This window comes from Platichthys flesus, chromosome 9, assembly GCF_949316205.1.
Source record: "Platichthys flesus chromosome 9, fPlaFle2.1, whole genome shotgun sequence".
Taxonomy (NCBI): domain Eukaryota; kingdom Metazoa; phylum Chordata; class Actinopteri; order Pleuronectiformes; family Pleuronectidae; genus Platichthys; species Platichthys flesus.
The window spans coordinates 4,921,881-4,947,194 of NC_084953.1; the positions used below are offsets into that span (position 1 = coordinate 4,921,881).

A 25,314-nucleotide genomic window follows, 5' to 3' on the forward strand; every position below is an offset into this window, starting at 1 on the left:
TGGCGGGGGGAGGGGGGGGCTGATGATCACATGATCCACTCCCCACCTCGCCCCCACAACAACAGTCTGTCAACCCTGAGTCTTTCTCCTCCGTGGATAAAGGAGCGAGCTGCCTCAGGAGCTCGGTGACATCACGGTGCAGCGGCGCTGGCACCGAACGTCTCCTGTGTCTTTTCTGCTGATGCCAGTCGACCGGCAACATTACCAGCTGCAGGGCGAACACACACAGCACAAAGCTGAAAGGATGCTCTGGATGTAGGATTACTTATCTCCACTTCTCTTTCACTCTCATGCAACAAGGAATTATAGAAAAATGTCCCGCAGCCTTTTCTTCAAATGAATCCACGTCTATTTTTTCTATTTACATTACAGGATTAGAGTGGTTTTCATCCATACCTTCCACATAATAGGATCCTGCTCCCAGGAAACCGACAGTGATGAAAACATAACCTCCTCGGTGGAGGTAATAATCAGATTCACTTGTTTGACTTGTTAGCGGCAGGAGAAGTGGAACTCATTGAACTCACCTGGCAGCCTCTCTTCTCTATCTCGTTGATGCACTTGCTTATGAGCAGCGGCACCATCAGTCCCGTGTTCTCCCTCTCCACCACCCGCCACACCTCCACTCCGAACACCTTGGGCTCCCTGTCTCCACCCAGCCGGCCGTCCAGCGAGTTCTGCCAATGCTCCATCAGGCTCAGCTTGACGTAGATCAGCCCCCGCGGCTCCAGCTTCACCGCCAGCTGGTGGGACCGCGTCACCCGGAAGAGCGCGGGCAGCACCACCGTGCCGTGGCAGCAGACGCGGTTCCGTCTCGGCGTGGGCTCCCAGCTGAACACCACCAGCTTCAGGTGCTGGGCGTTCTCCAGCTCGATGTTGAACGTGTGGTCCATGTCCAGGAAGGAGGTGCGACATGTGAGGAGAGCGGTTCGGGCCTTGTTGACCGAGTCCACTTGGATGGCGCAGTAGACGTCTCGAGAGTCGATTCGCGGAGGTTTGAGGTCCTCGGCACCGTAAAAGTGCAGACTCATGAGTCCAGAGATGTACTGGCTGCACTTGGGCTGCTCAGTGAAGCTGTAATGGCGGAAAGCATCGATGTCCAGCTCGGTGCCGTTGAGTTTCGAGCTCCCCCCTGCTTCCACCTCCTTGCCTTTCCCCGCCTTCCCCTCCGAGGCGCCGTGCTTCCCAGATTTGGCCACCAGCTCCGGTGAGTCCCCATCACTGAGGTAGCCACCTTTGCTGGCGGACTTCGAGCTGCCGTTGCTTTTCTTCTTGCTGAAGCTGTGCTGCATGGACACACTGCTGTCCAGGTGGTAGCGCGAAATCACGTTCCGGCTCGCCTGCCCACCGCCAGACGCCGTCAACCGAGGAGGGCCTGAGGTTTGGGAGACAGTCTCTGAGTTGTTTCTGGGAGAATGGGCACGAGGCTCCGGCTGACTGCTGCCGTTGTTGCTGCCGCTCGATGTCCCCTTGACACTGAGTTTGCGGCTCAGCTCCGGGAGCTTCTTCATCCTCATGGAGATCTTCCTGACGGTGCGTGGGGACTTGATCTTGTCTGGGAAGGACCAGTTGATGGAGCTGCTCTTCTTGGTCGGGTTGGGGCTGGAGGGAGGCGAGAAGCCGACGGCGTTGGGCAGCTCGGTTCCATCTGTAGAGGAAAATGACAAAGCAAGAGAAAGCTTGGTTGAAAGGGGAGGCTGAAGCGTTTTGAATTGGTTTCACATGAAAATCCAGCTCCAAGTGAATGTTCAGATGTTCAGTGAAGATACACAGGAGAGAGAAGACTGAAAAACCAGAACCATAATTAACAGTCTCTTAGAAAAGCCCTACACCTCCGCGGCACATCATCAAGCGATTAGGTTTAAATGCAACCCAGTAGTCCTCTGACAGATTTACACTGAGCAGGCGACGCTTCACATAAACATTTCAGCACCATATCATACGGCTACTATAGATGTAAACCTAGACAGCAATTTGTCTAATTGATGGTTTAAAAAAATGCAATTGTTCACCAAGACATTTCCTCGAGGCCTTGAATGAACTTTATTACGATTTCAGAGGCACGTCATTCGCTGCAGCTCCAGTGAAGAAGGAGGTGAGCACGGGAACGTTTAGGTGGAGACATTCAATGTTCCAGGTGCAGAGCTGAAGCTACTCAGTGATTATTCAAGTTGGGCTGGACCTTGAAGGCAGCTCTCGCCCAACTAGACGTCTACACCGGGAAATTTCAGGGTCTAGAACATGTTTAGTCTACCGTAGTGAAGTGGCAGTCACACTGACATGACATACTATCACTTCATGAGGTGGGTTAGGCCAATCTGTTCGCCACGGGTCACCGCTGACACTCGTTTGGAGTTGAGGGAAAACAGGTAAAATGTTAAGTCCAACGAGGTTTGGTTGTTACCTGTTAAAGCTCAACTATGTTCTCCAGTAGGAAGCATACAGAGGTTTTTTTTTAATCATAGAAGATGATAAAAAAAGATGGATGACATCACAGTTCCCTCACAATAACGCCAAAGTGTCTCAATAGTCCCCTGGTGGCTGGCTGCTGTCAGGAGATGTCAGTTCAGATTTTGTAATGCAAAACTCAAAGCCCTGCACTCACACTTTAATAGCCCCTGCTTGTGCTTACATTCACTCTGCTTGCGCTCAAACAGTGCGCTTGCACTCAGATTTCCTGCGCTCCACCTTCCACTCTTCTCCTCAAGTCGGTCAAAGTTCCTCCACCAATAGAATGCCAGGTCTATTGACAAATGAAGTTGTCCCGCCTTTATCCTGGGTGCATTAGCTTTACTTCTCTAAGACTGGTAGTGCATGAACCCAGTTAAAGTAGCAGCCTGCACGCGACTCTCAGGCAGCGTTTGTATCCAGGACATGTTGTCCTCCTTTCCGGATAGTGGGAGGAAGAGGAGACGCGTAGTCTATGAGTTCAAACAGCTGGAAATTACTGTGGTGAGAACAGTGAGTGATTCAAAACAGGAAAGCTGAGGGGCAATAAAACCAAAACAATGTGCTGAAAGACACACAAACAACCGTTGGATTGAAAAGTGGTTCTCAAAATTCAACTGTTTTCATATGCACACGGTGACTCGATCCATTGTTCGTGTAAAAATACCAATTAGAGCAGCTTTAAGAGCCAGTGAATTATTGACTTAACTGTTTCTTATTTGTGCCTTATTTGTATGTCCACAGTCATATTACTGACAATAACAACAGATGGACCAGTGCTCCTTGTACATGGTTACTGTTCAGTAGCTACAGCAGCACATCTACTCCACTGTTTACGAGCCCCATCACGCGACTAGAGGAAATCCTTTCAGCCCAAAAAAAAAATTCTAGGCAAAAAAAAAGAATCTGCCAGCCTCGATTTGAGTGATGTACATGGAATTTGTCAAATTCTGGGCATCCTGCTATTCTCCCACCAGGAGGCAAAGGCCTCTCTCAAACAGAAAAACAGCTCTCTTCTACATTCAGGGCTCTTTTAATACGATTTCCTCTGTGGCTAACCTGTGCTTTATAATCTTTATTGGTAATACTTCACTGCGTGAGTTAATGGGAGATTAGGGCTCGACCACATGACTCAGTGAGAAGAATTTAACTTCTGAAGATCTTCTGCCTGAGTGCTTCCAGACCTGGCCTAGATATTACACAAGACACAGAGTCGAGGGGCTGAACAGATATTAAGACGTTAAATACTCTTATTATGATGTAAATTCTTACTGCGTAGAGTCTGAATGCATCAATTTGAATCAAAATCAATTTATTGTCTTAACCGGCTAATTACTTTCTCTGAATAGTTCTCCGAAAGAAAGGGTGATCCTGACGGAGAGGGGGGAGAGATAGAAAGTAAAAAGAAGAGCGAGGGAGAGCTTGACCCTGCCAACATCACCAGCTCTATTTTCAGAAGGGACCTGCTGTGCTATTCTGGGACGAGGGTCCGCGAGTGAAAAGGGAGGGAGGCCGAGGATGGAGAGAAGGGAAAGACGGGGGGCAGGAGCAGGGCAGGGTGTAGCCTGCAGATGGGGGACAAAGGCACCCCTTGTCCAGGCTCTCCGAGGTCTGGATGGGCGACTGGAAGGCTGGCACGCCGGCTGCTGAATGTACAAACGAACGCGGCTGTTCTCTCGCATTCCAAACCAAAACCATGTTTAGCCTCCTTTTTCCCCTTCGTAGCTGAATAACTTTCCCTGTCACGGCTTCCTGCCAATAACACACACAGGGGCGCTGTGAGAAGAGGGGCGGAGGTGCAACTTCAACCAAACAACATCTGGGGAGGGGTCGGGTAAACAGAGGGGTGCGGCTCAGGTCTGAAAACAGAGAAGTCACTTGTACATGAAACACGGTTCAACTCTTTTCATGTTCTTATATAATCTGAAGCTCTATGAAGTGAGTATCTGAAAAGCTGCACAAGTTGCCAGTGTTGCCTCGAGAGTTTTCACCTCTTCGTTTGTTTTTCAGCAGGATTACACAAACACTACAAACATGAATTACACAAAACTTGGTGGAGTGAAGGAGCCTGATCTTTGAAAGAACCCATTACATTTTGGCACGGAGGCAAATTAATTAGAAGACGCAGCATTTTTTCTAACTTTTGTGTATTTTTTCAGGGAAATGATCCATAGATCTTGATTTTGTTTTATGACAAATAGATCAATTAGGTTATCAGATCATTTCTTCTTTTTAATATTACAACTATGAAAACTTGACAATCATGCGTATTATCATGTGGCCTTGGTGGTGGCATAAACTCCACAGAGTGCATTTCTACTTTGTTTACAGTAATTAGACTCCTGTGTCTGGTTTAAACTGGAAATGATTTATTATTGTGAAAACACCTGGGGCCTGCTTGTGTTACTGTGTCTCTCCTTCATCAGTTGTATCTGGTTGATTGTAAAGTTTTTTTTACAGTCGTCCATGTTAAGGAATTAAATTACAGCCAATTACAATCAGAAAATGATTGAAGCAGTTTTGGAGGTATTGTATCTCAGGGAAAACGTTAACATGAAAATTAATGTGATTTTCCATATATGATCCTTCACATTCTTACTGTATTTATGAGTATAGCTAGATATTGTAATGAAAATTGATGGCGGTACTTCAGTTTCAGTATCAAAACAATACTTTTGTCAGTACCTTATATCTTTTGGTAGATTTTATCATTGAACAAACAACAAAACTGATCTATACATCAACAAAATGATCAACTATCGGTTCTTCACACATCTTACTTATATTATCTGGCTTCATAAAGGTTCAATAGTCAGTTCTAATTGTAACACGTGTATAAAATAGGCAAAATATTCATATTATTGTGATTCTAACCAAACTGCCAGATTCTACAATATGAAAAAAATCACAATAACACCAAAAACAGTAACTGTCTCCTTTGAATCAAAATTATTAAATGAGAATTATGACCCACATTGATGCCTGTTTACTTCTCTAACACAAACTGCAAAATCCTTCAACTGTGAGAATCATAACAAGTTCCCCCAGTGTTCCATTCCTCAGAAAATCACCATGAACTGGGGCAACGTCCACCAGCTTCTGACAAAGTTAATGACTGTTGCATTGTTAATGACTGTGGCTTCATACACACAAACACACACTCCAGCCTTTGGCCTTGTGGCAGCAGCCAGCAGAGTAACATGACACCTCACTAGCTGAGGTTCAGGGGCGATGGTTTGACACCCAACCCTCCAGGGCCGTGTTCCAGGGTCAAAGGACGAAAGGTCCACATTCCTCTGGGTGACACCTGAGCTGAGCGAGTGTGCCCCCCCCCCCCAGTACTTCAACATGCACATGCACTCAGCTTATTACTGTAGCCCAAAGAGAGAGTGCATGTAAATATGCAAACATAAAAACAAACACACACACATGCCCTCTCTGAACCTGTGGCCCTCCTCAGGCAACCGGCCACTGACACCTCTTAACAAAGGTCAGGAATTTATGACAAGGGTTTATCACAATGCTGGCTCCAGACAGGTGCAGGACGAGGGTGTGTGTGTGTGTGTGTGTGTGCTGGTGTGTGTCTGTGAGTGTGTGTGTGAGATTGTGACAGACTCATTATCTAATTTGGCTGATGTTTTTACAACCAATAAATTGTCACTCTAGCCAATGTCAATAAATAAAAGTCGACCTTCAAAAAAAACAGTGGTGTCTTCACTGATATCACTTAGGGGGAGACAACAAACTGCCATTCAGTCGAGTGTGTGGCCGTGTGGGTGTGTCAGCCACACGTGTGCGTTCAGTGTAAAAACAGAAAGGTCCAGGGAGTGCTGACAAACAAGGGGAGGGTAAACAAACCAGTGAATGGCATACTTGTGCCGGGGTTTCTTCGCCCGGTGACCGAGGCCCTGGCTCTGCGCTGCTTCCTCTGCTTTCGGCTCTAAATCAGTCCACAGCGTACGGCCTTTCAGGGGCCTGCTTCATTACAATGGTTACAAAACCCCTGCTAATATATCCAAGCATGCAGGCCCTCTCACTAGCACAACATGGCCCCCTGCCAAAGCTGCCCTCATGTAGTCTTAACTCGCCTACTGCTGGAGGCATTCCTGCTCTGCTGCAACTCAACCGACAAGAGCGCCTGCTAATTCTGGACAGCCCCCCCCCCCCCCCCCCCCCCCCTCCTAGAGCTGCCACCGTCCAAACAACACCGAGAGGAACTTAATGATGTGCTGACAAATTACTTATTTTTATTTGAAAAGCCAACCAGAAACACGTTTGGCACTAAACGACTACTGCAAATTTGTTCCTAATTTGGTGATGTGATTTAACACAGCAGCTCTGCCAAGGGAAAATTGCTTCCTCATTGCAAATGGGTGAATGAATTGAAAATGAAACGACATTAGACACGATCACTTTGAGGATTAGAGCGGGGCCGATATCGTCGGGGCTGAGAGGCGGATGTTAAGTTGGAAATAATTTCTGGAACAGATTATTACACGAATGTAAGATATAAAACATTTACAGATTCCTACGACCATGTGAATAAAGTTTATAATGACAAAACTGTAACTGAGGATTAATTCTTTACAGATAAAGAAGTTGAATTAAGAAATAACCGTAAAACTAAATGAACTGTCAAAGTTAAAGTTTTCATATCAGTGAATAGAGGGTGTTTATCTTCTATCCAATAAATTGACCAGGCTCTAATTAGGATTTTATCAACGATCATACTCGCATCAATATTCCTCAGTACTGATTGGCCAGTCTGATCATTTAGTTATTTAATCTTCGTCTACACAGAGTCCGGACGAGGCTGGAGGTCGTATTGAACAGCTGGACGAGCTGGACGGGTTTCACCACTGACTGCGTTCGATTTCCACCTGCAGGCCCAAACACTTCTCATCAAACACACGCGCAGCGGGATCGAACGCTCCACCCGCTGAACCGCACAGCGTGAGCCATGACCGTCTATTCCTCTACAATCTGTTAAAGTGAGGAGAGGTGCCGGTGCACACAGATACAATTACCGGTTCTCCAGCTGCTCTGGTGATGAAATGAAGAACAGGCCGGAGAGAAAGACGAGGAAAAACTATGTGACCCGAATCTGCTCCGGGTTTGAAGTGCTGTTCTCACAATGTGTTGACTCCCTCCAGACCTCACCGTGCAATCGTCAGCCCAGATTAGATTCCAGGTTTGAACTCTGAGGCTTGAACTCTCAAGTAACTTCAGCAGCCGCGGGGGGGCCAGCTCCTAAACGCGGCAGCCAGCACGACCAAAACAACCCCCAGGAATAGCTCGGATCCCGTTCTGAGCGCCGGCCAAGACAAAATTCCCCAAACAGTCGCTGAAGGGAACAAGAGATCGGGAGCGCACCGCTGCTCACCACCCCCCCAAAGTCCATCAATCATTATTCTCCACACAAATAGAGCATTCAGATGAACACAAAGTCGAGTCAATGGGCAGCGCATGAGGAGTCTGGAGTGTATCCGGTGAGGGGAAAAAGAAGCAGCCAGTCGTAAGAGGGGAAACTATGGCCACCGAGAGTCATCTACATCTGCAGCGCTTCATTAATTCAGCAGACGCTCTCACTCGAGCTCAATCAACGAGGGGCCTGTCGGAGTTCTGGCCTGGCAGATGAAGTGGAGTCTGTGTGCGGATCGTATTCATGAGGCAGCAGACACAGGAACCGGAGGAAGAGTTCAACTCCTTGGCTACACATTGAAGACTCTGTCAAAGTTCAATAATCCCTCCGAGGCTCTGGAGCGTTTCCAAAAAAGTGAGGATGTTCCTCATAATGTGATATTTACATCATATCAACTGATCTTTAATACTGAATCTTCACGGTTACATTCAACATCACCGGACATGTTTTACGGTATAGTAAGCTACTTTTATATATTATTTGTGATTATATTAGTATTTCTTTAGATTTGTTAAAGTCTTATTCTCTTTTTGATGATATCTTTATTCTGTTTACTACATTAGAAGTGGTAAACAAACAGCACACTGGGATTGTTACAGTCAACAAACAGATGTTTACTTTAGTTTGTTGCAAAATATACACAATTCTGTTGTGTTTCACTTTAAAGATGCAATAACGTTTTTTGTGTGAATCAAAACTGATGCTGAATGCATTTTGATTTTGTTGGCTGTTACGGCAAGAACACCCTGAACATTGTCGTACAGTATGAGAATAAAAATAAGATTAAGAAGAACATTTTGTTTTTTGTTCTAGGTATCTCTGCATCCTGCAGGTTATCAGACAGGAGCCTAAAGCTTATATTGATGAAGACAAATTCATGGTCATGTGAATCAATAAGAAGTCACAACGAAGTCAGAGAATATTGTTGTATAATGTAGTACAGATATCAACTTATCTTATAAAAACAATGTAAACAAACAAAATGAATCAAAGGAATTTTATTGAACTAATTAAATGTCCCAGTTTGACCAGGACACTAACGGCAGAGCAGAGTGAACCCTGCCCACAGCGAGCTGCTGTCCTTTTCACTCCTGCCCACCATCCCCCAACACACCAGCTCAGAGAGGAGGAGGAGGTGGAGGAGGAGTGCAGTGTCATTCTGTAGCCAACACAAACTGTGTTTACAACAGCCACAACACACACTTGTAGCTAGAGGAGGCAAAAAATGAAGGGAACCTGCCATTCCTTTTGATTTAAACCCAAAGTGCCAATGACACACACACACACACACACACACACACACACACACACACACACACACACACACACACACACACACACACACACACACACACACACACACACACACACACACACACACACACACACACACACACACACACACACACACACACACACACACACACACACACACACACACACAGTAATGAGTGTTTCCTCTTTGATGACACGCAGCCGGCCTTGATGCTCTGTGGGACGATGCCGTTGCCAAACCCACAGGAATCAGTTGCAAAGTCAACAGGCAGCAGAGAGGGAGGCAGTTCCGGAGCGGGAGGGAAAACGAAAAGAAACACACTATGACTTCCAGTTGCACAGCTTCAGTCCGAGCGCCAGTGAACCCACACAGACCCGCTACCGAATCGTATCTCAGGAAGTCAGCGAAACACAGGTGATTGAATGGAAGTTAAGGGAATACAAAGGAAAACTGCTTACTGAACGTTAAAGGAGATATATTACACTCTACTTTATTTTGAAAAGGTTTACATGCTCTAAAGTTCAGAAAACAAATGAATCTCCTCAAACTGCCCACTGCTGCAGCTCCTCTCTTCAGCCTCTGTCTGAAATACTTGGTTTTATGTTTCAGGAGATTCGGGAGCAGTGTTTTCTGTGTTTTCTGAGCTCCCTCTGGGATTTTTAACCTTGCAGCTCTTTTATATAACAGAAAAAAAATCGATAAAACCCACTAGAGGAAAGATAAACTGAAAAACCATCATGTGTCTCCTGTAAATAATCTGTTACAGCTGAGAACAAGTTTTCTTCTCCGTTAAAACATTTGAAAACTCTTGTCTCAGATTGTGTCCACTCATCTTCTCGCCCAGTACGAGGAGACACAGACAACAACACATTTCAAACAGTGCAGGCAGAAATAGCCTAAATTAGAATTAGCTCTCTGTGCTGTGATTAGCGACCTTCCTGGGCCGGTACACTGAGACTCATGCTGGGCCGGTTTAATCCTAATCCCACGAGGAAAGTTTCTCATGACGGAGAGTTTGGCTGAGCCACACGTGATGGCAGCGAGAGCCAGGAGTTGGAAGCCAGTCGATGAGGATCAAGGAGTTTATAGGGCCGCCAATCAAACCCTGCGTCCTTGTCAAGGGCAGATTAGTTTGGTGAGGTAAAGCAGCACCTCGAGGAGTTAAGACTTTCCACTCCACAAGACAAACAAAGAGGTTTGGTGATGCTGCTGATTCGAAACAGGACAAACTTGCAGCCCAGAAGCATTTTCTTTCATTTCTAACACCACGTCTCAATAACTTGTGGTTTCAACTTTTCAACCCCCCTCAGAACTTATCCCTGAGCTCATCTCCAGGCCTCGTCCCGGCAGTAAATCTGCTGCAGCGAACACTAAAGCTCCCGTATTGGATTTCAGCGAGCGCACCCCCGACCATTCACTACTCTGCTTTTGTGCTCAAACAACTAGAAATGGCTGTTGCGTGCCACAGAAGTGTTGTCAACGGTTGTAATTATAGGCTCAGCTCAAGATGGGCCACTTGATTCAAACTACCATGTTGCCACATCAGAGAGAACAAAAAAGTCGGAAGTCGGGAAAGACGGAGCGAGCTTATTAAGAGACAGGGAGCCGCGCGCTGGCTGTCATCATTACGCCGCCGCTATACAACACAGTTGGCAACAATTTACACCCACACACAAATGCATCAGAAAAGTGCAGAGAGCATCGAAATCCATTCACACGTATAAAAAAGTGTCTTGTGTGTGTGTGTGTGTGCGTCTGTACAAACTGCAGAGACACGTATTCAACTGTGGACTGAAAATCTTTAGCAACCACCAATTTACCAGGTTCGCAGCCCTCGGTGTGACCTGCACTCACACGTAAATGGATATTCTTTCCTTTCAGGAATGCCAGCGCCGAATTCCTCCTGGCTAGTGTCTGTCTGAGTTTAACTAATGAGGAACACTGATATGGAGTGATATGATTAGAGCGCTACAGCCCCTGTCTACACCGATCAAACAAAGCAGCACAAGAAAGAACTCAGCTACGGCTTTTTCTCTCGGAGATTGTGGAGGAATTTGGGATTTTAATCCCAGTAAAACTAAAATGTATATACCGTATATGTGATCAGAGAGATAGTGAACCAGCTGAATAAGTCTGTTTATCCTTTAATTGGAAACGTTTCAACACTAGCTGTGATTTAGGAGTGCACAGCCGCAGACTGGGGAACAACACCAGCGACAGTAATTGGTTCTCGAGCAACTGCCTGAAACAAGCGAGGGAGAGAGTCAATGAAGACGGAAAGTAAGAATGAGAGAAGGTGTGGGTGGCTTTCTGTTATTTACTTCACCTGTGACTCTGCTGCTGGAAGGCCCCCCCTCCTCCTGAGGTTTGCACGCGAGCATCTGTCTGTGCAGATGTGGTGCCTCTGTGGAATGTACAGCACTGCCCTGACTCCCGTCTCCCGAGCCGCCACCGACGCCTTCAACGAGAACCTCTGGCACGCCGCTGCCTCCGTGACTCACGTCCCCGGCCCGGCTGGGCCTCCGCTCGAGCTCCGTCCGGGGGGGCACCAGCAGCCGCACGGAGGGGCGGTTAGCCGAGTCCGCGTCGTCGTCCTCGGGGATCGGGTTGTACCAGATCTCCCCCTCGTCGTCTGCGTCGTTCTCCTCGGCAGGGTCCACGCTCCGAGGGAAAGGAGACACCTTGGCCTGACCGACGATGACCTGAATCAAGAAGGAGACAAATATTAAGGTTGAGGAAAACGTGAGATAACGCGTGAACAACAACCTCATGCTGGATGTTGTGTAACCTCCATAAATCTCACCCCTGTAGAGTGAAAGCTGTCGACGCTAACCTGAGGCAGCTGTAGGCGGACCGGCCGCGGCGGGGCTCCCCCAGAGGGTCTCAGGTGGTCTGGGGAGGGACTGGGAGGAGGCTGATGGGAGCCCTCCTCCTCAGCTCCCAGCATTCCCTGCAGCTCGTCCTTGAGGCAGTGACTCTTCCCGTGGGAGCTCTGCTGCAGCCAGTTGCGCTTCTTGGAGACCGTGATGGTGGTGAGCGGCGGCCTCCGGGACGAGGGCTCGGCCGCTCTGGCCACCTCGCGGCCGTTAGCGAAGGGGGTTTGGACATTCTCAATGAAAGCTGAAGGGGGCGATGGAGAGAGAGAGAGCGAGAATGTGAGCAAAACAACTTCCTGATTCGAGACAGGAAAATAAAACATTTGATTTGCATTGAAAAACAATAAATCTTCATTCGTCCTCAGAAAACAGTCTGAACCTTTTCCAGGTGAAGAAAACATCTGCATCAAGAAACCAGAGGTGCTGAAACACTAAACGATGCCATTGGGCTTTAAAGAGTTCTCCTCTCATCATCTGGTCTCATCTCATCGTGACGTATTTCTGGACAGAACATTGTCGAATAGTTTTTAATGGCCAATGTCAAAGGTCAATCCACCGCATGCTCCCAGATATAAGGGGACTCTTATCTTCAATCACAGCAACAGCCAAAAAATGGAAGAGCCAGAAACCGCTGGCGTTACAGCTGTGGAAATATATTTGAGGAGGGGGAGGTGTGTGTGTGTGTGTGTAGAGAGGGGGTTTACAATGTGTAGAGCCGGTGGCAACATGTGCGCTGTGAAAAAGGACAAAGAATAGAGATGGTGACATGTTGCCTTTATGTGCCAAACAAAAAGCGCCTGCATAGCTTCAAGTGTGTCAAGAATTTAGTTTTTAGGGTAGAAATCAAAAAGCTGCTCAGCAAATCATCTGACCTGCTTTTTCGAAAAACAACCTCCGGGTTTGGGTTTGTGTGTGCGTGTGCGTGTGCGTGTGTGTGTGGGGTGCTGAGGGCAGGGTCTTGCTCGAACATGTACAGCAGCCTCGTGTTAAAGACTGTTTTGATCGGCGGCAGCTTCCACATGCTCTAATGACAACTTCTCCCTTTTCCTCAAGGAAGTGCACCTCATGCACGTCGGGGCCGCGTCCACCAAATTACAGATCAGGGAGTATTCTCACTTTAAGAAATAAAACTATAACTCTGGGGCATCCAGTGTGAGCATGTGCATGTGCGATTGTCAGAATGAATTTGTCAGAATGAGTCTCAACAGGGGGTTTTCTTCTCTTGTATTATTAATTCAGAGCAGTGCAGGGGGAAGAACACAGGAGGTACATTTAAAAAAAAAAAAATCACATGGTTTCCAATTACATAACGTCGGCTCAATAGATTGAGACTAATGTACTTTTGTGCTTCACTGCTTTTATTGACAAAAGCCTGAAAGTGGCACAGAGAGAGCAGAGGGCTCCGCTGGGGATTTGCTTTTCCCTGAAAGTCGGGCGGCTCTCTCAGCTCTCCTGTGATCTACAAGGCAACTTCCATAACGCAGCTATTGACTCGAGATAATCGACGGCCTCAAAATCCCATGAAACCCCCAACTTTGCAGTTCCACGAATGACAACAAAAACAAGTCCCGGTCTTTATTCCGCTGGAGAAATATGACGAGTATGAAGTGGAATGAATGCTCGGACGCCATTCCTCCACGTTCCAGCTAATCATATAAGACAATGCTGGACGTATAAAACAGCTTTCAGAGGCTGGAACGGAGGCCACTGTTAGGGCGTCCCTAATCTCAAACACCCCTGTTTCAACCTCCAACAGACCACCGCACTGCGACGATGCAAAGACACATCTTGAAGTGTTTCCTCCTTCCTCTTTATGTTGAGTTTACAGACGGTTTTCCAGCCTGAAACGTGTTTGTATGACCGGAGCCGGCATCGTGCTTCCATTAGCCGGGATTAGGAGTTGATGTTGTGTTTGAGGAGCCGGAGCTGAGCCGACTCCCGACTGAGGGAGAGACGTATGTTTTCAGCCTCTGTGCTGACTGAGTTAATGTGTAGGCGGGAGCTTGCAGGCTGTAATAACCCGTCACGGTTTGTTTTCAGCTGTTCTGACCTGGCAGCTCCTCGTACAACTCTAAACTCTGTGTACTAGAAGAAAATTTATATTTACACGAAAGGAAACCTACAGAGATGCTTTAGGGAGCTTTAAACTGTTTTGTAAACTTACTTTATGGAAGTTTACTCAAAGGGTTTGTCGACCGACATGTGTTCCAAACTACAGGCTCTTACAGATATTTAATTAATAGTTAGCAAGGGGGACTTTCTCTTCACCAGATGAACTCATCCCCCTCCAAACTGAACAGAGACAGCATAGTTCTCTGGATTCTGTTCACATTAAACACAGGCAAAAAATATTCCTAAAAATACATTTTTTGAGCCACAAAATCTGGAGAATTGTCCTGATCTGTTCATAGACAAAAGCCATCTATGGATGCATGAGTGTGTTCATGAGGTTAACTGCATCAATCCTTGAGATATTCACTAAACACTCCCTCACACTGTTAAAGAAAGTGAAAAAAAAACATCCTGGATGTTCCTCCTAAAGAGAATCTGCTCCAAAAGTTAATGGTTTCATCCTCAGCCCAGTCCGCACCAGTCTACCAAGTTTCAATAAAATCTGTTGAGCAGTTTTTTTGTAATCCTGTTCAAAGCCACACGTTACGCAAAATAACCTTCACGGAAAACTGTTAATTATAACCTTCATGGGGCGGAAGTTTTATATTAAACTGTTTTAGGTTGGGTAATTAATATATAATAGATTGTAAATTTAGTAAATATGACAAATAAAATTCTATAGACACAAATACTATAAAGTTTGCATCATTCACAAATATCACACATGAGGAGGAACCAAATAAACTGTAGGAATAAGGGGGGGGGTTAATATTACGTGAAAATGTAAACAAATATTATATCAATTACGGATTCACTTCTCTAAGAGAAAGGGGAACGATTTTTAAGACCAAGACAAACTCTGCTGCCAACACTCTGCTAACGCAAGACTAAACAGAGGTGAGGTGGTTGAGCGTTGAGTTGTTGTCAGCATGCCATCTTCTTCCAGGGGTCTTTCATAACTGGAAGAGGAAGCGTGTTCCGACATGAGCAGCATTCCAGACCACAGCTCCAGATTTACAGCCTCGCCGGTGTCACACTCCTTCTCCGGGAGCAACACCTTCCCTGAGCAGCGGCAGCAGGCGACTGCTTCAGATTAATAAGTGAGATTTCAGCAATTTTCACCGCTGACGCATATCGAGCCGTCAGATCCTCATGCTCTCGGCTTTTCTCTATCAGCAAATCAGGATTTCTGCACCTCAATAACTTGGACTGTAGCAGATAATCCCTGTAGTGCAGTATTCAGCCTGATGAAAAACAGAATAGGGTATCTCTGGGTTTGTTCTTCCTAAAAAATTATATTTTTGACAGTGCACAGGGAGTTGTATTCAAGATAAGCCATCTCAAAAGGTGGTGGCTCCGAAATTTGATTAAAAATACATTTTCTTAGGCCCAGCCACAGAAATACAAAAGGTTCATGTGGAGGTGGAAGATTAAAAAAAGTTTTATTTGAAGCCATTAACAAAAGCTAACAATCAATTTGTGGATTACAAATAACTATAATTACTCAATCGTCTTCATCGTCTGCTTTTGTTTATAGCATCTTGTTTATTTATCTTATATGATAGTAAAATGGAAATATTGAGTTTTTCAATTTTCACATTCTAAAAATCCAACTTGTAACTTATTCATCTGGAAAAAATGGAATTCAGCAGAATATCAATAAAGAAAAAACACTATGGACGGTGAGAGGAAAGATTTTAAAAACCTTCTACTTAGGTATAATGTTCATTTACACCTCTAATGAGTTGCTGTCACGTGAGATCAAAACTCTTCTGGCAAGTCAAAGTAAGAAAACAGCTCAGTTCTTCTTTGGCGTGAGAGACTGGTGACCCTCAACTATCTATACACACAATGCAGAGCAAAAGAGAAGCCTCGTCTATTGGACTTTCGTGACAGCTCATCATACGTGTTCGCTCGGAGCAAACTCGCACCCTTGACCCGGAGGCAGCAGATGGTCCGAGGGCGTCTGCGTGAGAGACCTGAAGGGAACATGGCAGCGAGGGAGAGGTGCACGGGGCGGAGCACTGTGGGTTTGTCTGAGGTGCTGAAAGGAATGCAAACCTGTAAAGAAGGACGCTGATTTCCTGAATGTGCTGGTATGAACCTGTGCCATGTGAGCCTGACAGTAAAACCCAATTATACTCGTGTCTAAATCTCTTGAGTGACTGAATCTGGGTATTTTCCTCTTAATCCACTTTCCCATAGGCTTCTCTCTTATTTCCTGGATTCCTTTTTCCTTCTTGAAGCCTCCTCTCTCTTTATAAGAGCAAAACACACACCAGCTCGTTTTCTCCTCGACACAGACAACACTCTGTTGTGTATACAGAGATTCTTCAACCCCCCCCCCCCCCCCCCCCTCCTCCTTCACAGGGAATCTTTTGCTGTGTGCCATACATTCCTGCTGCCTCTCATTCAAATGGTAATCAGGATTCTCAGTGTAGATTTTTCTTTTTCTACCTTGTACAGAGCTGAGATCGTCCGGGGTCGCGTCACATGTCAACACTTGTCTGCTAAATGCCAATATCACAACTTCTAGAGCTGAAGAACAAATTCCTGTCAATGTGGCCTGCTCCTTCAGTCGCCCCTCTGTCCTATACCTCTTTAAACATTTAAAAGGAGAGACTATAATCTAAAAAAATGTCAGAGTCAGTTGCTCAGGACATTGTCTGGAACTCGTCCTGCTAGACCCTTGTAAAATGTGAGCCTCTGCAAGAACACAGCTGAAAGAATAAGAATATCTCAGGATGAAGAAGAGATGCCGTACACTTCCAAGATGACGAAAATTATGTCAACTAGGAAAGACAAAACGATTTGACAACCGAACCCGGTGTCGATATGCCGTCAAAAAACATGCAGCGCAATTTATATTCATGAATGATCTACACCCGGGGGCAACCCCTTAACCTGGAAGTTCTAGGAATGTTCTGGAAATGACTAAACACAATCAAAGTTTGTTTTACTGCTAACGGTAATTAAACAACTCTTCACGCTGCCTGTGTTTTGCCACACACTGAGACAGCATCCTGTGAGTCATCCAGCTCGTAAGCCCTCCTGGTATGAAGCCTGATGCCTCAGGTTTCTGCGCCATCACCCGATCCATCTTTAGAGCTACCATCCTCCATAAATCTGTCCGAGTGCAGACAAACCCGACAAGACAAATTATTCAACTCCCACCATCAGACATGTGTGTTTATGTGAGGGGGGGGCAGCTTGGTAACAAGGTGTTTGGCAGAATTCAGAGAACAAACACCAAGTCGTTCTGACACGACTTGACAGCAGTCGAGGAGGATTGTGTTACACCAGCACCTTCAACTCAGAGATATTGTGAATCCACTGTGGAGACAGGGAGTCATCAAAAGGTTGAGCAATACATCGTAAACCTAATCCTGACTTTACTTCATATCTATCATACCTGTGTGTTTGGCTTTTAGAGGAACTGCTGGACATTGCAGTGCAGCTAGCCTGGCCCTTTCTAGCAGTAATGAAGTATGGCTACCAGCAACTCAAAAGCTTACCTACCCCATGGAGAGACACTTTCCCAAAATCTCTAGAAATGTTTGTGTAATCATTGGAAATTTCTGCGTGATCCTGAGAAGGTTTTGCGAGATCAGCTCATGTTCTTTGCATTGTGCACACATCCGCCGGTATCCTTGAAGCTGTCCGGAGTACCGAGGTTGGTTGGTAACGAATTCAACCGGGTCAGAGGCTTTGCAGGGAGACTGTCCCCTTGCACTGAGAATCCTTCTCGGACATCTCTCATGCAAAGTGCATCAACATCTAACATAAGTTTCTCAGGATCGCGCAAAATGCAAAAAGAGATCTCAAAAAAGTTAATCTATTATTTTCATCTTTCCATGTCCCTTGTAGGGCATCGTTTTGGTGAGAATTTAGACCAGGTCCTATAGACAGCCGGTGGGATCACGTTCCTCTGCCAGAAAGCAAAGAAACCTGCCTTCCACTTTATTTCCCTTCACTGCAGCTTTTTTGCTGCAGAGGCCAATATTACCAGCCCTGTGAACTCAGGATGACTGTTCTCTTAGTATGAACCAGAGGACTGAAAGAAACAGAAATAAACAAAAAAGTCCTCTCTGCCTGCAGGGAGTGAGAGTGGGTGGGAGACCTCCTCTGTCTGTGGTGTCGATGGCTCCGTCTCATCTTCACGTTTGACTGACACACTGCTCATGAGCTCAGTTCTGGCCAAAACATGACTCCTGGATCCTGCCTGCCGGCACGCCACTGCTCTGCCGCAGCCCACCACAACAACACTATAAATCCTCCAGCTGCAGATGCAAATGTGCACGCTCGATACAGAGACGTGCACATTCCTGCCGATGTGCACAGTATCCCTCAGACACACATTTATGAGAAGTGACACGCTCGGCCGTGGGTGATAGCAAAACAATTTACACCGCAATTAAAGGACAAGCCAGAACAAAAATGAATTAGCTCCTGTCTAATTAAGCCTATATCTTGTCTTGTGTCTTAATAGTGAGGTTTAATTTCCGAGCAACACTCCAGGGGATGAGCAGGACTATTTTTAGAAAAGTCTGAAATATACAAAATTATTAACATAAATTAAGATAGCCCCAAAAACCTCAATGAAGATTTTCCGGCCAAGACAAGCAGTTCACTGGAGCTTTTGAAAGCTTCTGGCATTTCTTTCTTTTTTCTTTTAAATGGCTCTTTGTGAGGCCCTGAGAGGCCCATGGTGCCGATGTAAGCCCAGAGCTGACCTTAATAAATACTTAATCGCCGTTCATTTTGTTCATTCATGGCAAAGAATTAAGTGACACAACGCAAACAGGTTAAACAACAGGAATGGCATCCTAAATATTCAACCTAAAGTCCCTTTAAAATGCAAGTTACCATGGAGCTGTCCAGAGCAAACAACTGGGGAGGAAAGTGACATGACAGCCAACCCCCCTCCCAACATACACACACACACACCCCCACAGACACACACACACACACACACACAACTACCATAAAGAATAACTGCAGTGGCTTTTCTGCTGCTTTGGATTCCTCTGGCCACAGCTGTGGAAAAGTTCAGTGGGGGAAAAGAGAGAGGGGGACGCTGAGCAAAATGGGGTTAGGGGAAAAAATGAGACATGTGTGGGGAGGAAACCTCGGAAACTAATATCAAGAAGGTCCCGTCCTCATTTTAACCAAAAGGCAGCAGAGGAAAGAGCCGGAGGAATAAGAGTTGCAGGGCCAACGGCGGCTGGAGGCCAAACACGGAAGGTTCCGCTCAGCAGCTTTAGAGCTCTCACTCTATTTCGAGCAGCACGGAGACCTGACAGTCCAACAGAGGCCAGCGCACATGGCAGCACATCCATCTGCACGCTCACACACATCCAAACACACACACAACTCTTACAGAGGGAGAGAAAAATGAATGGCAGAATAACAAGGATTCTATAGTTCCACAATTCTCTACAACAAACGTCCTTATAAGGTTTTCCAGAGAGGCACGATTCACAGCCTTGTTTGCAGTCAGCTCAGGTCAGCATTGACTCAGTGTAAATCATTCTGTAAAATCAATGAAATGGTCACTAAATAAATAAGCAGTGTGAAAATAGAGTAATAGAGCTCAGCATCGTGGCAAGGTGGCTGCAAAGTTTACCAAATTTCCCCCAGGATCAATACGGTTCTTATCCAGCTATTGATCTGAGCATTAATTCCTGCCCAGGCTTTTAAAAGTGGCTAAAGAGACCTTGTGCCAAGACTCTTGGTCAATTTAAGTGTCCGAGGTCAAGGATGAAGTGTTGGTCTTAACCTTTGTAGCAAAATAATTGATGAATTGAGTGAGCCAGTACACCTTCATGCCAAGTTAATATCTATAACCCTACTCAGCTCTGCAAAGAGGAAATAACCAAAGTGGCCCAGACCTCTCAGAACAGAATCTGTTCAAGCTCTTGCAGAGAACAGGTAGAAGACGAGGAGAAGGCCGATGAGGGAGAGGTGGAGACCGGCTGGTAGCTGGAAGGAGCATCTACCAGGGACAGCATGACGGTGACGTAAGTACAACAACCTCAGACGACTGAGGAAAGACACGAAGACGAACGCGTAGGTTCGGCTCTGGTTCTGCTTCACAAACCCCCGGCTGCTATTGTTTATCAAAGCCATTTGGTCAGTTACCATCCGTTTAATACCGAACTTTCTTTCTAGCTTTGCCCAGATATGTTGTTGGTGTGATGTTAGACCCTCTCAACACTCTGACTGCAGCTGCTCGTTCTCGCAAACAGTCACGTCCTCTCTACATGTTTGACCTATGAAGCAGAGACTCTGGTAACAGTTCACCGGCTCATTTGTCTGTACAACGTGTGACCGGTTTGATCGCCAATAAGACCTGAAAACACACGTTTGCTAGCAAAGTGGATTCATTTGCACAAATGCATGATTCAAAATACTATGCAATGCTAATGTTGCCTTGCTCGTTAGTTTAACTGTACACTCAGGGTCCTAGCCTCTGTTTTTGTTTTGAGATATGTTTTGTAACTATACAAGGTCCATTTCGCTTCAGCTACTGAATAAACTGAATATTCATTTTCACGCTCTGTTGTCCCCCAGTGTGTCAGGGCCGTGGCGATGCATGAGTTTGTGGGGTGGAGCTTATGAAGGAGCACTGAAGCGAGGGGTTTGTTTGTTTTGGTGTTGAGTTCAAATGTCAAACAGTCTCCAGGATTAACAAGCTGTGAAAAATGGAAAGTTTAGCGGCAACAAATTTCCGACCCAACTGGGGGAGGGGAACTGCTTCCGCTGATGGGGATACTGGGTGATGTCACTGAACTGCTGATAAATACCAGAGGAAATGTATTTAAGCCTAATTTCCATCCCATCCATTGCTAATTTAAGCTGAATTGAGAAAACTTGCATGGTTTCAGGACACAGATGTTTTCATATACTCCAAACCTCATCAGCAGAATATAAAAGCCTGGTTAGAAAATCATTTGTCATTTTTAACATATTCAAACATTATGTACATATACACACAAACCCACCACCACCACCACCAAAACCACCACCGCAGCTATAAGAGGAGAGTGAGTTAGTTGTTACTGATCTATACTGTGAGTGATCCGACCTACAACGTGATGAGTGATTAATTCAGTTTTAAAATGCACCTAAATTAGTAAGAAGGACAGAACCCGCCACCGGTTAGAGAGTCGTAAAAAGGAAAGCAAAGAGATCTGAGGTGTCCCGTCCCTTTGCTTTGCATCCAGAAGAGGAGGAGTGCAGTGTGGACCACCACCAGACGGAGTTTACTATGAGTGGAGGAGGATGATAACAATCAGACGTGAGGAAGGAGGGTGAGAGGTCTTTGATCTTAGAGGATCCACGGGAGCTGAGGCGACTCCGTGTAGCCTTCCTACCTGGCTGCTGCTGCTGCTGTCGAGGTGCCTTGACCATCGGGGATTTAGCCTTCCCAGACTTGACCTCTCGGCCGGATGTCTGGACCCCAGGTTTGGAGCCACCAGGGTTAGCCTGGGGACAGGGGCGCTCTTGGCTGTGGCCTCCACCACGAGGCAAAGACGAGCCCTCTATACGCTGCTTCATCTCTGAAGACAGCAAGCGGCCTTTGTGCATCCACTCCTGCATCTTGTTGACGGTGACCCCGTGGCCCTTGTTGAGAGCGTTGGGCCCCTGAGCGTGGGCTCCACTCAGCTCCTGCTTGTTGTGACTCTGATGTGTGGAAGCCTCTGCGTTGCTGTCCGAGGATCCCGTGAGGCTGTTGACCGAGCCGCTGCTCTCATTGAGGGGCCTACCGTGGTCCTCCTCGCCACCAGGCTCTTGCAGGAGCTCATCGCTGCTGATGGCGTTGCTGTCCGACAGCTCGGCCACATCTCCGACCTCCTCTCTAGCTTCTGTGGCCTCTTTATCAGAGCAGATACCTGGGTTCTGGGTTCCAGGGGCCCTGACACATACCGAGACGCCACCTGGGTACCTGATGGCCCCGTCACTAGCCGAGCGCAGTAACATTGGTCTCATCTCGGTATGTGTCAGGTTCACCATGCTCTTACTGTTCAGCCTGCTTCTGAGGCCTGACTCGGGGTTCCCACTGATGCACAGCAGGACCGAGTCGGTGTCAGACACCTGCTGTGGACTGTGGTCTCCTCCCGAGGACCAGGAGTCACTGTCCATGTTCTTGGCCGACAGCCTGGAGCACAGACTGTCTCTGGAGTGGCTGCTGCAGGAGGAGGTGGCCTGCTGCTCGGTCGAACCACCACCGACCTGCTGCACGTCCAGGTTGATGTCATTCATAGCGTTGATGAGAAGGTAGTAAGCTTCCTGCAGCTGGTTCCTCAGCCTGTCCGTCTCCTGAGCACTGCCGCCTCTGTCCCGACCCGACGGGGGCAGGTCTGCAGCCTCGCATCGATCACTGTTCACTCTGATAGTTTCATAAAAAGGCAGAATTTCATTGTCATAGTAATCCTCGTCCTCGCTGTCCCCGGGGTATCTGAGCGAGGCCTGCGTGGCGCACGGAGATGCCCTGTTGATGTCGCATATCTCTAACTCTGTGGGGAAAAACGTGGGGCTCAGCAGCCCCCCCACGGTCCCCCTAACGTCCCCTGCGAACTCTGGCCCGTAGCTCTCGATATTTCTGATTAAAATGTTTTCCTCCGTGTTCCGTGGCACGCAGTTTGGATCCACGAGTTCCGCGTAACGTGCCTCCGGAGTCGGGTTGTTGTCAGAGCTCCAGTTGGCGTTGTGTCCGTGCAGGGCCGCCGCGGCCGCTGCCATGTGCCGGGACTCGGCTCCGTCCCCGGGCTCCATCCCGGCACCAGCAGCGGCAGCGACCCGGCTCTCTGGAGGAGCTTCCCCGGCCCCGGTCTGCGGCTCAACCCGCCGCATAACGCGGTTTGAATTGTCCCCAAACCCGATTGAGTCCCCGACGCTGCGCTGCCGAGGCACCGACACGAAGCGCTTTCTCTGGACCCCCGCCGGCGAGCCCGCGGTTTCCCCGGCCGGTCTCAGCCCCCGGTGGCCCTCTTCCGCCTCCCCGGACACACGACCCTCGACCCCAGGGAGCTGCTCGTTAACCCGACCCCTGCCCCCGCTGCTCTGCTCCGGGGGACGCGCGCCGGACAACTCGGCTGCGCGACTCTCCCCAAGCACCCCAACCCGCCCCGGGAGCCCCGTGGCCCCGTCAACACAATTCTCGTACGCGCTCATTCTTTCCGCGGTGAGCGACACAACCGGAGCGTCACCGGAGTCTGCCCGCAAAACTTTTTCTTTACCTTCTCGGCTCCCGTCCGCCGCAGCCGCCGCAGCAGCAGATCCGTATCCACCGCCGAGCGTCGCTCCTTTCTTGGATTTCCTCCCCCGGAGTTTCGCTAGTAAAGTCCTCCGCAGAGGATCAGCCATTCCTCCCGGGTTCGTTCAGCTCGCGGGCTCCAGAAGGGAAACACCGAGTGGGATCTGCGCGTTCGCCGCCGTCAAAGCTCGCCGGGCTGACGCGCTCCTCTCCATTCTCCGCTGTCACCTCCGCTCTGTAGCTTCGGTTCTCTGCCCTATCCCTATCCCTCTCTCTCTCTCTCTCTCTTTGCACCACCTCTTTCTCTTTCTCTCTCCCTCTCCGTCTCTCTCTCTCTCTCTCTCTCTCTCTCTCTCTCTCTCTCTCTCCTTGCACGACTGCACCACCTCTCTCTCTCTCTCTCTCTCTCGCTCTCTCTCTCTCTCTCTCTTTCCCTCTGCTCAACTGCACCACCTATCTCCCCCTCTCTCTCCCCCCCTCCCTGCCCAACTGCACTACCTCTCCCTCTGCTCCACCGCCACCCCCCCAATCTATCTCCCTGCTGCACAAACACATGCACTTTTCCTGCCTCCCTCCCCTCTCTCTCCCTCTCTTTCTCTCCCTCCCTCTCTCTGCTCCACACACGCACACTCACACACTTTCTCTCTCTTCTTCCTCTCTAGCGCCTCACCTCTCCTTCCCCTCATGATTGCAGCTAAAACATTTGGAATATTTCCCTGGATCAGAGTTCAGGTACCCTGCACATTTTTTCTTATTTGCTGAAAATTGCACGATAGCTTCTTCAATACAAACGTTAAACCGAGTTTGATTTAAAGCTGCAGCTGTAAATCATTTCATGTGTTTTGAAAGTACAGAATAGAATCGTTATCATAAATATTCCATAAAGTGGTTTTATTAAATATCTTGTTTCCCAAAACCCAGACAGTTTAATATCACATAAGAAAGTCAGCAAATATAAATGAGTATATGCAACCAGAGGAAATGTGTTTACTACTTGAATTAATTGCAGATTAACATTCTGTGATTCAACTAATCAACTGATTGACTGATATTTACAGCTCGACTTTACACTTATACAATAAGCTTTGAATAAGAGGAACTTGCCAAGATGTGTTAATCATCCTTATTAAAGATATATATAATGTATCTATTGTTTACATGAATAAGTCCAATTCCAATCAACTTTGTACATAAAGCATTATAAGCATTATTATTATATTGTTCCAGTGATGCGTAAGCAGGTAATAATTTTAGAGGAACCAAAAGTTGAGTCTATGAAATGTTAAGGAGCACATCTATGGAGTATGAGGGAAATAAATCAATGTTTATAAAGGATGCTTTAAAAGTAGAGTCTTACACCCAGGATAAGAGTGTTGAGTGTTGAGTCTTGAATCTTGAATCTTGAATTTTGAGGTCTGGTTGATTTTACGTGAGAGCTCTGGCTCCTCCATTGAAATTCAACACACATTTGTCCCTGAAATGTGGATTAAATTCAGTTGGAGAGCGCCGAGCCCAGACTTCAAATCACCACCTTCACTGGTGGCTTCGAAGCCATTTCAGAAAACAGCGGCTGGAAAGCAACTCTGCTCTCAGGGGGAAAACGTGCCTGACCCTCTGCAGGAACAAGACAGAAAGGAAGACATGTGTGTCTCAGCGAGAACCAATGATGAGGACGGCGATAACCTCTCAGCTCTGAATGGTTTCTTACCTCTTTAACAAATGAGCAGAATCCTGTAAGTCAGGAGGGATTTGTCTTTGATGTTCATCTTCATTACCACACACACACAAATGCTATTTTTTATGCGCCGACCCAAAAGCCTCCATCGTGATGGATCGCGGCCAATTATTGGGGTGACACTTTTATCTGAAGTGTATCTTGAGGAATCCTCACCTCTGTGACCCGACGTCTAACCCCTGTCCC

At 47.1% G+C, this 25,314-nt stretch overlaps 1 protein-coding gene across 2 annotated transcripts in view; it reads right to left on the reverse strand.

Moving 5' to 3' along the window:
* The window catches only part of syde2 (synapse defective 1, Rho GTPase, homolog 2 (C. elegans)), a 45,256-nt gene extending 21,596 nt beyond the window's left edge, over window positions 1-23,660 (reverse strand). For both annotated transcript variants that reach the window (XM_062395360.1, XM_062395361.1), the window contains exons 1-4: window positions 21,511-23,660; window positions 11,980-12,266; window positions 11,473-11,848; window positions 528-1,648 (exon numbers count right to left, since the gene is read on the reverse strand). In XM_062395360.1, coding sequence (XP_062251344.1) covers window positions 528-1,648; window positions 11,473-11,848; window positions 11,980-12,266; window positions 21,511-23,503 — 3,777 coding nt within the window. In that variant the 5' untranslated portion in view covers window positions 23,504-23,660. The remainder of the gene's footprint in view (window positions 1-527; window positions 1,649-11,472; window positions 11,849-11,979; window positions 12,267-21,510) is intronic.
* Window positions 23,661-25,314: the final 1,654 nt, after the last annotated feature.